This window comes from Lissotriton helveticus, chromosome 7 (genome assembly GCF_964261635.1).
Source record: "Lissotriton helveticus chromosome 7, aLisHel1.1, whole genome shotgun sequence".
Classification (NCBI taxonomy): Eukaryota; Metazoa; Chordata; class Amphibia; order Caudata; family Salamandridae; genus Lissotriton; species Lissotriton helveticus.
Window position 1 is genome coordinate 1,771,089,462 of NC_136068.1, and position 16,614 is coordinate 1,771,106,075.

A 16,614-nucleotide genomic window follows, 5' to 3' on the forward strand; every position below is an offset into this window, starting at 1 on the left:
TAAAGCATCTTTCTGTTATTAATCAAGACCCACCCCAAAGCTGCTGCAATTTAGGAAAACGTTGAAGACTCAACGCTTTCAGGAACACTAAATGACAATGCATTAGCTATCCACAAACAAGCTACCTCTCCTATCACCCGTTGACTTTATGCTTGTCTTTGACCCTGTACATTGCTTTGCTGGCCTGGTTTGGGCTATAGAAATCTTACATTCATACATACATAGTTGATACAAATTGAATTAACCTTTCTCTTGCGTTTGCACCCTCTTTCTTCGCACTAAGTAGGCAAGGGTACATGTTCTCCTCTGACACAAGGATTTTTGAGAAGGCCTGGAGATATTCAGACACGTTTCATACAAGTAAAAAGTTCAGAAGTCCTGCACCAATTATACCAGCCCTGTAACATTATGATTACTATGAGATGATTAAGAAGCCATGTTTGGTGACCAGAGGTAAAGGCTTTCTTGCTTGAATTGTAGTGAAATCAGTTTCAACTGAAAAGCATGTTGATTTGTTTACATTTGTCAAAATGCTCCAAACTGTCCAGTAAGACCACAGTTTGAGACCTAGATGAGCAGTAATGGAGGTTTTGGGTCCTGTTGGAATAAACGATTGCAGAGGCACTGCTGGTAAACAAGTGCAAACTGCTTTAAGGTGATTACAAGAAGTATGTTAACCAAAGATCATTTGAAACTATAATATTGCTTTTCCTCACATTCTGCAGTGTGCGAACGCCGCAGGAGTACCAGTAGCCGTGACTATTCTATCGCCTTCCCATTATGTTTCCACCATTCACCATAACATATTGCATTGAGGTGCATTGGCAGAGAGCTGTATGGTTATTTGTGCTTAATAATCATGGGACACTACTGATCAGAAGTGGCATAGGTTTGTTAGCGCTTTGAGAGGATCTGTTTGCTGTAAGAGCAGATCTGTGTTTGCTGGTCTTCGAGTAAAAGACTAGAGTTAGAGCAGTGCTTATGACAAACCCGAGATGCATCCCTAGAGCTGTGCTTGGATATAATCAAAATGCATAACTGGTCATGTAACCCCAAAAGTGTTATCCCTGTTCACTGGAGAAACATTCAGCCTCAGCCAAAACAAGCTTAGATTTCCTTTCCAAGATGTCTGTTACCTGACACAAGAATCCAGGTGTTTCAGTGTTCTAGTCCAAGCCCTTATTTTCAGAGCTGGTATGATATTAGACCTGCTTGAGTTTCTTGTACCAGACGCCAAGGGCATTAGGCATTGACTACAGCAGCGACTCCTTTTTATCCTGACCCCAGTCACACTCTGAAGAGTTCCAGTCGCCAGTGGCTAATTGAAAAGGAACTGACAGGCGTCTGAAGAGAAGCTGCAGCAGCCTGGCTGCCGGATGCAAAGGCAACGTGGAGTGAGCATAGCCCTTTAATGCACATTTGCAATGTCACTAGGCTTTGGTCCCCTAGAGATCAAACAAAAAAGTGAGACATCTGTGGTACATCAATTTTAAAGTCAGACTTTCACTCAAGCACCAATAAAAGCCTCTGAAAATGCATTTAAAAGGGAATTGCTTTATAAATAGAATGAACAGGAGATAACTCTTTCGATGTTTCATAAGTGTGATCGTTGAATGTAGTCTTGAGATGTGAACTAGTCCTTTGTGCATGTCAGAGACAGCCCTGTAGGGAGAAGGATTCATCCCTAATACACATCCCTGTGATGGTGCCACTATTATACTGTACTGGGCTGAACGAGGATGCGAGTAACAGTTTCTCAAGTCAGTGGCTGTAGATGGCATCCAAAGCCCACTATGTTCATTGTACACAGTAGGTCTAGCAATTCTTGGATCATGTTAAATATGGCTTTACCATACCTAAAACATAGAACTATGCACATAACAATCCAATCTAAATCAATTTTAATAATAATGAACCCTGGGAAACCTTGTTCGCATCTCAAACATGAAGCAGGATCACAGCAGTGAGGCAAGAACAACTACATTGGAAGAACTATGAGGTACTTGGTTACCTTCTTTGACGAGCTGCAGATCCTTTTCCACAAGTGTATGCATTCAAGCCCTTAAATATTAGCTGGTGGGTCTATAATTACCCATAGAGATCTCAACATCCACAGGATCTGTACTGATTGAGGTAACACTGTTTCTTTCCCCCCCATCCAGTCAAAACAGGCCCCAGCGGCAGCGCCTCCTGCAGCGCCAATGGAGAAGCCCATCGTGCTCATGAAACCCCGTGAGGAGGGAAAGGGTCTGCCTGCAGCGGAGGGCCCATCCCAAGCCCCTGCAGCTGCAGCCAAGGTGGAGAAAGAAGGACAGCGACCCACACAGCCAGTCTACCAGATCCAGAACCGGGGCATGGGCGCCTCAGCACCTGGCAGCATGCTGGACCGTAAGTACCCAGCGGCCTAGACTTGAATATGTGAACATATTAATGCCACGTTGATCCTGCATTAAGACCTTTCGGCTTTTGTATGTAGACTTCGCTAACAGGTACTTAGTCTCTCTTATAACTTTGACCGTGTTTGGAACCCACTTTGTTTCCACTGTGGTCCTCTGTGTGAGAAGCTATAATGAGGAACAGGAGGTTAGAACAGGCATTAATGCCCCCAGTGCTGGTGACGCTGTGAACCGAGGCCTTTGGGGCAAAACCATCAGTCCAAATGACATGGAGCTTAAGGACAGATGTACAAAACGTTTTTCTGGTTGGGCCGCTTGTGACCAGAAAAATGCTTTTTCAAATGTACAAAATGTGATTCGGTAACTTTTTACTGAATTGCAATTTGCGATTCGGTATTTGGAAGGGGCGTTTTTGGAAGTCCCCTCCAAATACTGAATCGGTATGTATGTATTACTGTTTTGTGACTGAATTCTAGTTGCAAAACAGTAATTACTTTACCACCATTTTAAAAGTTGTGGTAACCCATTTGCAAGTGGGAAGGGGTCCCTCTGAGACTCCTTTTCCTGTGAGAATTTAAAAAAAATACTTTTGAAGAGTAAAGGCAGTGGTCCCGCAGGCCACTGCCTACTCTAAAAAAAAAAAAAAAAAAAAAAGAAAAATTTTAAAAGAAGCTTCAAAGTGAATTGCTTTCTTTTTAAGCACATCTTATTTTTCTTTAAGGGAAACAGGCTGCATTGACAAGAAAGAAACAGACAAAATAAGGTTGCTTAATTAAAAAACCATCATAGACATAGTCACCATCCCTGTGCTGGCTGCTATTCCTAATGGGTCGCAAATTGTGACCTATCTCATTAATAACCATGAGGTAGGTCGATTTGTAAATGAAAGTACTTCATATATTAGGAATATAGATGCCATAATTGCGATTCAGAGATAATTGCAATTTGGAAATCGGTATCCTTAATGTTTGGACAGCTGGCCCTTAAAGTCAAGGCTGTAATCATTTATTTTTTATTTTTTAAAACTTTGTTTTTATTGCAGATTCAGAAAACATACACTCATTTGTTCCAACTGTTCCGCCATCTATGAACTTCCTTCAGACATCATAAATTAAGCATCACACAGCCATTTAGCCCACATCCCGGAGGTTGGGCGGCGATAGCTAGATATTGCTAAACGTGGATCAGTACAAGAGAAAGAAGGACATCTGCTTGACAGGAAAATCCAGTATCCGCTTTTCTTTATCACCCATTCCCCTAACCCCAACAAAGGACCTGTCCCATAGTTCAGATGGCGAGTACTGGTAGTTGCCACCAGTATAACTAGGCGGCCCACCTTCCACCGTCTAACCCCTTCAAGGAAGCATCGTATGCAAGCAAACACAGTGTACCATCTCCTAATTTGGGAAATACTTGACCAATCGTACTACACAAACTCAACACACGCAACTCATAATGGCCAGTCCCTCCTATACCAACAGTAGGACCCCCAACCACCCCACCCATACCCTCCCCCCAACCGCTACTGGTGTGGACTTGGTTCATTGACGTCGACTACTAAAGGAAGAAACCCATAGGATCCATACTCATCTATTTGTGTATCCCATGGAACTACATTCAGGACCCTTCCACCTTAGTCCCCTTCTTGTGTCTGATTGTCACTGAACGTATGTACTAGTCCCTCCCATGCTCGTGCCATCTCTAGACTCTTCTCATTAGCTGTGCGGGCGGCCTGTCGAAATCTAACCGCCCCTTCACTACGGGCCCACTTAAGGAATTCGCTCGCCCACCTTCTACTAGACGGACCTTCCCTCGATTTCCAATGCCAGGTTATCTCCCTCTGGGCGAGTATGAGACCTACATCAATGAATTTACTAGTGATTTTGGTTTGTTTCGTGTGAGGAAACCAGAGCAGCAGACAAGTCGCCATGTCATAATTTAACTACCGATCGGTAGCTTTGTTAAGGAGCTCCCCCACTTCAGACCAATAGAGCCCGAGTTTCGGACAATCCCACAACATGTGATCAAGTTCCACATCAGGCAGCAAGCATCTAGGGCACGCCGCATCCTGCACCTGGAAGTATTTCCGGATCTTCCCGGGGGTAAGGTAAGCTCTGTGCACTATAAAGAAGTGTACTTGCTGAAATCGAGCATTTCTACACCCCTTCCACGTCCTTTGCAGGATATGAACCCATGTTGCGTCCGGAATGGGCTTCCCCACACTCATCTCCCATTTTTGTTTGAGAGCTGTAAGCAGTTCCAAACCCTCGTGTAACATTCGGGAGTGTAGACAAGTGACCGCTTTAAACGTACCTGCAGTCATCACCACATACTGGCAAGCCATCGTGGTCTTGGGTTCAGACTGCCCAGTCTTCCAATGCTTCCGGATCGCCTTCGTTACAGCCATGTGCAAGAGGAAACTCCCGTCAGGGAGGCCAAATCGATCCTGCACCGTCCGAAAGGGTAACAACTAGCATAGAGGTCGCCTATTACTTGAAGCCCCATCTCTTCCCATTCCAGGAGCGGGGACCAGTCCCCTCAGTGTGGCAGTGCCGTTAACATTCCCAGAGGGATTTCGGGTGCGTATGGGTGCACCACTCCCACCCTCTTGTGGTTCTTATTCCAGCACAACCGCAGGGTCTTCTCCTCTAGGGTCAAGTCCCGCACCTCAAGCTGTTGCTGCATAATGATATACGAGAGGACATGCCTCTGTATCCCCGTTCCACGGGTCTGTTCCGGGCCCCTAAATTCTCGGACAACTTTCTGTGTAAGGATCTGCAGCTGCGCAGCGAGATAATAAAGTTCGAAGTTAGGGACCGCTAGTCCCCCTTCCGATTTCGGTCTCAACAGGGTGTCCAGTGCCACTCGTCGCCTCCCATGACCCCATAAAAAGTCAATGGTGAGCGTATGTAACTCTCTGAATAACCGTGGAGGTATCCATATTGGCAACGTACGGAAGTAGTAGAGCAATCGGGGCGAAGCTACCATTTTAAGCAGCGCTACTCTGCCCACCACCGAAAGGGGAAGGGTTGCCCAAAACGCCATACAGCCTCTCAGGGCTCTTATACAGCGTCCTATGTTCCCCTCCAACATGTCATCTGTGGTAAATAAATAAATAATACCTCTATTTTTGACTAGATATAACAATAACAGATAGCTCAATAAATAAGAGTCAAGATTCGAGGTAGCTGGAGTTTGCAGGTTTAATACAGCATAAAGGACAGGAACAGGACAACCTGCACGGGGATAGGATGGCAGCGCTGCACAAAGGGGTAAGGGGAAGAAGTGGGGATCTTTTAATAACAGTGTACAAGCATATATATACTTAAACGAAATACATGATGTTCAATACAATAGGCGTAGCAGTAGGCAGGGCCTGTAGCAGTCGCGAAAGATAAGGCTGAAAGTAGGTGTAACAAGAGGCGTATACATAGACATGTGATGTAAACGTAACGGAATATGTCATAAATGGGGCGGAAACATGGAGGGGGCTACCTAAGGAGCCGGGACCTCTAACCTAGTGGTGCGCGCAAACTGACAATGACGTGTTACTAGGGAGAAGCTGGGGGCTATGACTTCTGCGCTAGAAGGAGAGACTAAAGTCTGGAGAGTCAGAGCGACATGTACCTAAACACTATCTAGTATCTGATGTTTAGAGAACATATTGATAGAATCCAAAAGTTATCAGGGTAAAGGCTAATAGACTCTAAGACTGGTGCATGCATTATTCTACATGTAGTGCGTGTTGAGGAATATTAAATGACCATTAATACAGTATTTCTCTTACATGGAGACGTAAAGGCTAGACCATGACGGAAACTATTGATGCGATTCTGTAGCTTAGGAATGCAGAGAAGAGGAGCTGGACTGATAACTAGAATCATAACATACTCTTGGCAGACTGGCAGGCAGAGCCAGGCCGAGCCGGGCACTGTGAGGCAGGAAGTAAGTGAAGGGTCAGGGATACAGGTGGGGGCTGTATCGCTCCTCAGCGAGGGTTCGGAAGACAGGAGCTGAATCTGAGTCCGGGCCCTTTTGAGGCCTAGAAACGGGGACTTTATAATGAAATAACGTGCACACTGAGAAGCGTGGCAACGTATCTTTACATAGGCCTGATATTCGTTGTATTCACGAGAACTGGAAACTGGCATACTAGAGATGGACACAACTGTAATTGCGTCTTTAATCAATCATAAGGGAATACATATGCATATTAATCATGCACATATAACATAGGATGGGGAACACGTAGGGACACAGAACATGGCAAAATTTACTTTTCCACATTCCCTCCTTGTCACTACGTTTCCATCAGGAAACATCAATATTCATGATACCATCTATCATTTCATACAGTATCATTTGCTCGTCTCGAATTGTCTTGGAACGGGATCTAGGACGGGACTTGGGACTAGGAATACAAGAGGTAGCACAAATGCCGCAAATCGCAGGGCCACATTGTATACAGAGGCAGCAACTGAATATGATCGCTACTGCAATACCTAGAAATGACAATACTTTCCATCCCCAGGCAGAAATTATACTCCAAAACCAACCGGACCATGTCCAGGTGCCTGGATTCTGGTGTAACTGATGGGCAATTTTATGAAGTCTGGTTATAGCTGAATAAACAGACGGCGCGTTATTAGGAATGAAAATGCAGCAACTAGATCCGATGACTCTACATGCTCCTCCTCTATCGGCCAGTATGACGTCAAGAACGAGACGATTTTGGAGCACGACAAATCTCATAGCAGATTGCTCCTCGGTTAAGTTACCTAGAGCAGAGGCAGTCTCATTCACTACTGCTTCAAGGGTTCTAGTCAATCTACGTATTAACTTACTATTCTGGATAGGTCCTATAAAGAAGAAGAAACCTTTATTGAAATCTGTATATTGTTCTAGAGCAGTTTCAGTTTGATCGATAATCGGGGACTCGATCTCCCTTCTATGTCTAATGTGTACTAGATGTGTGTTTCTATGATAATCAGATGGGGCTAGAAAAACTGGTGGCAGTAGGAAGGCAATGTAACAGGTTCCCTCCCAATCGAGGGGCAGACGAACATATGCGGTCTGACCACAAACAAAATATGAATGACGTGAGGCTTTGAAAACAGATTTCCCACTGTCACTATACTTGACAATAGTAGTACAATCACTATGTCCTACATGTACGGAACCATTATTTCGGACACATAATTCGCCTTTGACTGGTAGTACTGAAATAGCAGGTAAGTCTGGAGTAGGATCAGACTGAACATTCAGGACCATGAAATTCGAAGAATAATTACCCAAATTATAAACTTCATTTTCTAGATCTAACCCTGTTCTGTGGGGAAGACCTTGTTTGTCTGGAAAACATGTACTGTTCAGAAGGGACATATCATTTGAAGATGACGTTAACATGGACCAGGCTCCACATGAACCATTATGTGAAAATGGGTAAGGAAACAGTGGCAGAACTCCCTTCGGTGTCTGGAAAGGGGGGAGTCGACCACACACCCAACAATTAGTGGCATTTCTGGTCTGGTGTGAATAATGTAACATACGGATAAATGTATTGTTGCGCATAGCAAGACGATAGGATAGTTCGTGAGGAGGCAGATCACTAAACGTGTGCTCTACTGTAGCATTAGAAAACTTTTTTACATGAGAAATTGGAAAACATAGATGAAATGCATAACTCGTGCAGGTAACCATCAAGCTTAAAAATAATATAAAACTTAGAAAAACGATACATCGGATTGAGTTTTGACTAACTCTCTCACTATGGGGGTCTATTTCATACATGTCAGATACCTGTCTAACCGTTTCACCCAGGGGGACTTAGACAATTAAACTGGCTGACTTATTTTACTAGACCGTAGTTTCTGTTTATACTCCTGCTGCGGAGTTTTCTCTAACAGGGGAGGATTTGAGGCAAAGTCAATTGCGGGACAGTCCTTGATAATAGGCAAATGTTCAGACTTGAAAGTGTCTATAGAAGTGTCTTTGAGTCCGTGAAATTTCTTAACATGCGACAGATGCACCCAGCCTTTCCTGCCTTCCAACTTCACGGCCGTGCGGGTGGTTAGAAGGACTAACTTCGGCTCCTTCCAGCGAGGCTCCAGCGGACTTGAACGATCAAAATTTCGGATTAAGACCAGGGTGCCGGGAAGGACCTCGTGTGGTTTGACTTCAGTATTGTCGGGAAATGCAGCGGCAACCTGTGAACGACAAGAGTGTAGGGCAGACATCAAGGAAGCTAGGTAATCTGTCAGCATATTACTGGAAACATCTGTAATACTTCGGGGTCTGGGTGTACCCCACATGTTCGGGGGGCGGCCGAATACGACCTCATAAGGGGACAGGCCTGATCTGGAGTGTGCGACCATGCGCATATAAAACAAAGCAACGGGCAGGGCAACTAACCAGTCTACACCTTTTTCTTGACAGACTTTGGCAATACGGATTTTCAAGGTTTGATTATGTCTCTCTACGAGACCGGCTGCTTCTGGATGGCGTACACAATGGAACTTCCACTGGTACCCTAACAAAAGGGAAACGTGCTTCATTAGTTCAGATGAGAATGGCTGGCCGTTATCAGAATACACGACCCTAGGGAGTCCATAGCGGGGGAAAAATTCACGAACCAACTGCTTGGCAGTGGTCGCGGCTGTGTAATCTGGGACTGGATATGCTTCTGTCCACCTGGACAAAGCGCATACAACTACAAGAACATACTTGAAACCTCGACATCGCTCCATCTGAATATAATCCATCTGGAGGACTTCAAAAGGGTGGTCAGGGGGCTGGAATCCACCTTGTTCCACCGGGACACTTTTACCTGGGTTGAACTGGCAACATATCATACAGGTACGGACTTTCTGCTTGGCTGCAGCTCGTAAATGCTTGTTGAACCAAATGTTCTGGATACTGTCTAACATGGCTTTTTCTCCTAAGTGTGCTGGACTATGTGCGGTATTGATGATGACTTGAACCATTGAGTCGGGGAGAAACCATGTGGCTTTTCCCTTTGTCACCCATCCCTGATCTGTCTGGACCCCTCCTTGTTCGGACCATTTCTTGATTTCTTCGGGAGTAGCATGTAACTGGATATCTATGACATCTTGAGTAGGGTCCTTAACTGTCATACAAGTAGTCTGTTCTAGAGTGGATGTCGGTGTCTTGTTAACTGGTATGTCTGGTGTCTGTGTTGTAAGCTTGGCTGTTTGATCTGCTAGATCATTACCTTGGGAAATAATGTCAGTAACTTTCGTATGTGCTTTGCACTTCATGATAGCGATAGATGTCGGTAAATGTATTGCATCTAACAGAGCTTGAATAAGGAAACCATGCTGAATCTTGGTTCCATGAGAAGTCATGAAACCTCTCTCCTGCCAGAGCACTCCGAAGTCGTGTACAACTCCGAATGCGTAGCGTGAATCTGTGTAAATATTAACTTTCAGGTTCTTGGCATGTATGCAGGCTTGTGTCAGAGCGACTAGCTCTGCTGCTTGAGCAGACAGGGTGTCAATACGGTGTGTTTCAATAACTTCAGTGTCAGTAGTCACTGCATACGCGGCTACTAGTTCTCCTGTACTTGTTCTCATACATGAACCATCCACATAAAGTGTCAGGTCGGGATCTGGTAATGGAATATCTGTCAGATCTTGTCTTGGCTTAGTCATGGTGTTAACTACTTCCACACAGTCATGTGTGGCAGGATTTGAAGTAACTGACGGTAACAGTGTAGCAGGATTTAGAACGTTGCAGCGTCTGATTTCTATGTGTGGCTGGAACAGTGTCAGTTCATAACCTGTCAAACGTGCAATTGTCAAATGCTGAGTCTGTGTTCGGTTTAAAAGAACTTCCACGGAGTGTGGAACTTGTACTGTCAGGGAGTGTCCTAATACTATGGAATCACTTTGTCTGATAGCTAGTGCTGTGGCTGCAACTGACTTGAGGCACGCAGGCAGAGCCTGGGCTACTGGATCTAGTGTGCTCGAAAAATAAGCACAGGGCTTGTACTGTCCTGCTTGATCTTGTGTGAGAACAGATAATGCTGTACCATCACGTTCTGTGACAAAGTGTAAAAGGCTTACTGTAGTTCGGTGTTGCTAGAACAGGTGCTTGGCATAAAGCTTTCTTCAACTCATTAAAACTAAGTGTATGTTCAGATGTCCAAGGGAGGACAGTCGATACGGCTGCCTCCTGTGTCGTTAACTGTATCAGTGGCTTGGCTAGGAATGCATACTGAGGAATCCATTGTCTGCAATAAGAAGTGAGGCCGATAAAAGCACGCACCTCCTTCTGTGTCTTGGGCTGTGGAAGACTCGCTATTAACTGGATGCGATCGGGTGTCAACTGCCTACCCCACTTGGACAGTAAGTGGCCTAAGTAGATCACTTGCTGGACACAGAATTGAAGCTTTGAAGGGGACACCTTGTGCCCCATCTCGGCTAGGAAATACAGAACTGTAAGTGATGCTCGCTCGCAAGCACGTTCAGAACGGGCTGTGATCAGTAGATCATCGACATACTGGAGCAGGGCAGTGTCAGTTGGCATGTGAATATTGTCTAGTTGTCTCTTAAGTGCTTGATTGTAAATACTAGGACTTTCTGTGAACCCTTGAGGAGCTCGTGTGAATTTATAGCTTCTTCCATTTAAACAAAAACCGAAAAGGTACTGGCTGTCTGGATGAATTGGGACACTGAAAAATGCGTTCTTGAGGTCTATTACTGTGAAAAATATTGCCTCAGAATCAATAGCTGTCAACAGAGATGAGATATCTGGAACAACTGGATACTGGGGAATGATACATTTATTGAGTTCTCGAAGATCAATCACTAATCGATATACTGGGGGTGCATTTGGATCAGTACGTTTCATGACTGGAATGATCGGAGAATTACATACATTGGAGTCAGTTTCTACAACTACTCCTTGAGCCATGAGCTCGTCAATAATTTTGGATAAGGCTGCTACAGCCTCAGGTGGCAATCTGTACTGTCTGATTCGTGGTAACACTATACCTTGCTTGAGAGTCACACGATGGGGTGTGATTCGCATAAAACCAACATCAGTTGGACCTTGCGCCCATAGATGCTGCGGAACATTAGACAATCTCGGATCAAAATCTCGTAATACATAGTGACCCTTGAAGTCACGCAAAAACAAACGTATTCCCTCTGGGGAACAACATATAACTGCTCCTAATTCTTTCAATGTCTTTATACCTAACAAATTTTCTGGACATGACTTCGTAAGCAATAGATCAGTAGTTCGGGACAATGGACCAACTTCTAGAGTAACTGGCTTTGATATCTCGTTTACAATAGGCTTTCCTGAAAATCCAAGGGAAACATTTCTAGAGCCTGAGAGCGGAGCCCCTGGAACCTCATCATGACTTATAGTAGTCCTACTTGCCCCTGTATCAATCAGAAACTTTCTGTCTTTCCCTAATACTTGACTATGAACATAGGGACCTTCTTGATCTACAGGAATCTCGATGAGAGGCAAGCCTACCTCCCTCTCTAGGCTGTTTCATGAATACGCTTGATACTCTGGATACTCTGTCTGTGCATACTGGTACATCTGCTGTGTAACATGCTGAGTTGCAGCGATAGGCTGCGGTGCTGTAACTGTCTGTTGTGCATTCTGTGGCTGAGAAGTCTGTGAAACTTGTTCTTGTCTAGGCGGACGTGGTCTTTCTTTAGTTTTACCAGTGGCTATATTGTGTTTCAGAACTGCACACTCGTTTATAAAATGACCTGGCTGTTTACAATAATTGCATGTCCCTTTAACGGGAGCTGCAGGATGACTGGCTTGATTCGGACCCCTCTTCTGACTGTCTTGAGGAACAGATTGTGCAACTAGTACTTTCATTTTCGTGTCTTTCATACGTCTTCTCTCGTGTTCTTGCTCTTCTCTGATTCTATTCTGGTGATACTGGAGCATCTGTAACATCTGGGACGGGGTACTAGCTTGCCAGGTACTTTCGACTTTCAAAACTCTATTCTTAACTTGTGGACTTGAATTCTCGACTAATTTAGTAACAAAAAGATGAGGGTATGACTCACTACTCGTCTTCAAACCACTGTTGATTATAAAACATTTCTCAAATCTAGAATAAAAATCACTAGTATCTTCGTCTTGTTTCTGTTTACAGGCTGAGATTGCATCCCAGTCTTCCTTTTTAGTGGCTAATAATCTAGGCAAAACTTGTATTAACAGTTCAGGTAATTCTTTACATTTATCTCCAAGACCGGTACCTGGTACTCGTATCTTATCTTCAGCTTCTAGAGCTGTCCAATCGATCTTTTTCTCTCCCACCTCCCAATCTTTTTCCTTGAGTTTTTCATATATGCCCGCAGGCAACAGGACTTTTAACATTTTAATAATATCTGGATACGTGTATTCTCCCATACGGAGCATGTCTTTTAATTCTCGGTGGAACCCTGCTGGATCTTTGTCGTGACAGGGAATTAATTTCTTCATTTCTAAGAGTTCCATCTTGGTAACTGGGGTGTAAACAAATACTCGTTGCATTTCACCACCCGCTGTCTTAACTGGGTGTACTTCTCGTAACGGATGCTGTCTGTCTATGTAAAACGGTTTACTTTCTGGAGGTGAGACATGAACAAAATGCGGGTTCAGAAACGTTCTATATTTGTGGCGCTGTTCTAGAATGACACTAATTAAATCGGTACCTAAACCTTTCCATCTATACTGGAGTAACTCGTTCAGGACATCATGTAAAGGACCTGGATCAGAATGTTGACCCTCATACAGAGTAATGAGGTGCTGGATCATATACATACCCACCAGTCGTTGCTCGGCTGGGGGCAGTTTCAGAAACATTTGTGCCACTATTTCGTCTGGAAAAGTGGTAGAATCAGTAATCCATCGGACTGCTGACCGGGCTAGTTCTTGTTCATGCATGGTACTTAATTCATTATAACCGATTTGTGATTTCAAAATGTGATCGGTAGCTTGAAATACTTGTTCTAGAGAACCTTGTTCTGGTGCTGGAAGATGAAAGACTTTCTTGTGTTCTAGGCGTAAATGTCGGTCTGGAAATCTGGATTTACCTACATACGCTATTCTGGCGGGATTCTCGTCGTTTACCTCTTCACTAGAAGAGTCATTTTCTTTCTCGCTTCCTAGAGCTTCTTTGCGTTGTTCGTGTAACCTTATTATTTCTTTACGTATTTTCTTGTACATACTTTCTATACTATTGAGTGTTTTGTGCTTACCCTCGGCTATATTATCACTCCACCTTGTCAGAACTTTCATTTCGGTCGGATCTTTAGTCGGGGAATCTTGTTCCCTAATTAAACAATTGATCAGAAACTTTAATAACATGAACTGGATCTCAGCTTTCCTGAGAGACATGACTTCACCAATACTTTCTGGATCTTGTCCTGTACGAATGAAACAATACATTCTGTCTAGATCTTCTTTCATATTCGGTAGGGTGACCAAATACTCGGACACCTGTCTTATACGTACGGAATATATAACCATACTATCCTCGCCTGGGACTGGATCATAACAGCATTCAGTAAGAGCTCGCCTGATTTCTGCAATGGACTGATATTTGGGCGTACGCTGTAACGCACGTTCATGTAACTCGACTGGCCCTAGACGTCTATTTGGCGGCGGGGTACCAGGAGGACCTCCTCCCGCGGCCCCTAAACTGGAATCGTCGACTGATACTCTTCGTGCTGGCAGAGTGACTGATGTGGCGGGAATTTGTACTACGGGCTGGACCGGGGGTACCGTAACAGGTACTGCAACAGGTGCCCCGGTGACTGGAGGACCATGAATTACATTATTTACAGGAGCTGGTGGAACAGGATTTGCATATTCCGGGACTGTGTCGTCCAAATAGGACGAGAGAAAAATATCAGCTGCGGTCGGTTTGTGACGTAGGTTGGTCGGAACTAATGGCGGCGGGAAATTACTGGATGCCTCCGGGGTTACTTTTGGCAAGCCCTCGGCAAGAAGAGGATACATACCCTTAATGAGGGCATTTCTCTGTCTGTCTGATTGTTCGGTCTTAACTCGTTCACCTATCTCGATTAGTTCCCTTTCTTGGGCTCTTTCTGAGCATTCTCTGCTTAATTCTGACTTTCTGATTTCTTTTTCGGTTCTTTTATGAGATTCTTTGCGCCATAACTCGATGGCATCTTTCTGTGACTGTCTGGCTTTCTTTTTCCATAATACTTCTTCTACTCGCATGATGCACTCGGCATCCCATGTACCCGATACGGGCCATCTATACTTTTCCTCTTAACTGTTTGGTGTACTCCACCCATAAATCTAGATATAATATGGCACTTATGCCATGCTTTTGGTACATAAAGTGACCTGGACTGTCCCTAGGCGGGACAGGAACTGCTTCTTCTAACAGACCTTTTCTAGTTTTTAACTGACGTAATCTTGAGAACAAAGGCATGACTGGACTGGAGTCTGGACACAATACAATACACAATGAACACGATAATTACCGAAGAACACCACTTTCATACCACGACATTGAGATACATGACATGAATGACATTTAAAATAACAGTTCGGACAAAATACTACCTGGAATACTGAAAACAGAATACATGAATTTCTCGAGAACAGAACGGACTAGAACAGAAACTAGATGCACTGCTAAAACAGTACGAAACTTACCGGTCTCATAAAGAGACACGTCAGGACCCGCATCCACCTAAGTGGACACTTCGTGTTGGATCTGTGTACCCAAACCCACGGACCAGAGACAATGCAATTGACCCTGTCTAGATACTACCCCAGCAACGGTACTCACCGGGCAGCAAGAACGGAAGGCCTCTGACTGGACTGGACTGCTACGACGACGGACGGGCGAACTTCGGACTTCTGTTACGGGTGGGCCTCCGGATACCTCGGACCTTGGACTCTCGGCTTGGGCTCTGGTCGGGACTCGCCGCGTTCCTCCACCGCCTCGTCTGGATGCTGGACCGCAACCTCCGTCTCCTCCGTGGGCCTGAGGGATACTTGAAGCAGAAATATCTGCACGTGCACGGTATGGTTCCGTCACGGCTGCAGAGGATCAGGGGGCTTGCGTGGCTTCACCGGCGCGTGGGGAAAGGGCAAGTCCCTATTCGGGCGCCATTATGTGGTAAATAAATAAATAATACCTCTATTTTTGACTAGATATAACAATAACAGATAGCTCAATAAATAAGAGTCAAGATTTGAGGTAGCTGGAGTTTGCAGGTTTAATACAGCATAAAGGACAGGAACAGGACAACCTGCACGGGGATAGGATGGCAGCGCTGCACAAAGGGGTAAGGGGAAGAAGTGGGGATCTTTTAATAACAGTGTACAAGCATATATATACTTAAACGAAATACATGATGTTCAATACAATAGGCGTAGCAGTAGGCAGGGCCTGTAGCAGTCGCGAAAGATAAGGCTGAAAGTAGGTGTAACAAGAGGCGTATACATAGACATGTGATGTAAACGTAACGGAATATGTCATAAATGGGGCGGAAACATGGAGGGGGCTACCTAAGGAGCCGGGACCTCTAACCTAGTGGTGCGCGCAAACTGACAATGACGTGTTACTAGGGAGAAGCTGGGGGCTATGACTTCTGCGCTAGAAGGAGAGACTAAAGTCTGGAGAGTCAGAGCGACATGTACCTAAACACTATCTAGTATCTGATGTTTAGAGAACATATTGATAGAATCCAAAAGTTATCAGGGTAAAGGCTAATAGACTCTAAGACTGGTGCATGCATTATTCTACATGTAGTGCGTGTTGAGGAATATTAAATGACCATTAATACAGTATTTCTCTTACATGGAGACGTAAAGGCTAGACCATGACGGAAACTATTGATGCGATTCAGTAGCTTAGGAATGCAGAGAAGAGGAGCTGGACTGATAACTAGAATCATAACATACTCTTGGCAGACTGGCAGGCAGAGCCAGGCCGAGCCGGGCACTGTGAGGCAGGAAGTAAGTGAAGGGTCAGGGATACAGGTGGGGGCTGTATCGCTCCTCAGCGAGGGTTCGGAAGACAGGAGCTGAATCTGAGTCCGGGCCCTTTTGAGGCCTAGAAACGGGGACTTTATAATGAAATAACGTGCACACTGAGAAGCGTGGCAACGTATCTTTACATAGGCCTGATATTCGTTGTATTCACGAGAACTGGAAACTGGCATACTAGAGATGGACACAACTGTAATTGCGTCTT

General features: G+C 44.7%; 1 protein-coding gene across 3 annotated transcripts in view; it reads left to right on the forward strand.

The window, feature by feature from the left end:
• The window catches only part of SMG9 (SMG9 nonsense mediated mRNA decay factor), a 193,101-nt gene that overhangs the window by 80,156 nt on the left and 96,331 nt on the right, over positions 1–16,614 (forward strand). For all 3 annotated transcript variants that reach the window (XM_078655499.1, XM_078655498.1, XM_078655500.1), the window contains one exon: positions 2,163–2,388. In XM_078655499.1, the coding sequence (XP_078511625.1) occupies positions 2,163–2,388 (226 nt within the window). The remainder of the gene's footprint in view (positions 1–2,162; positions 2,389–16,614) is intronic.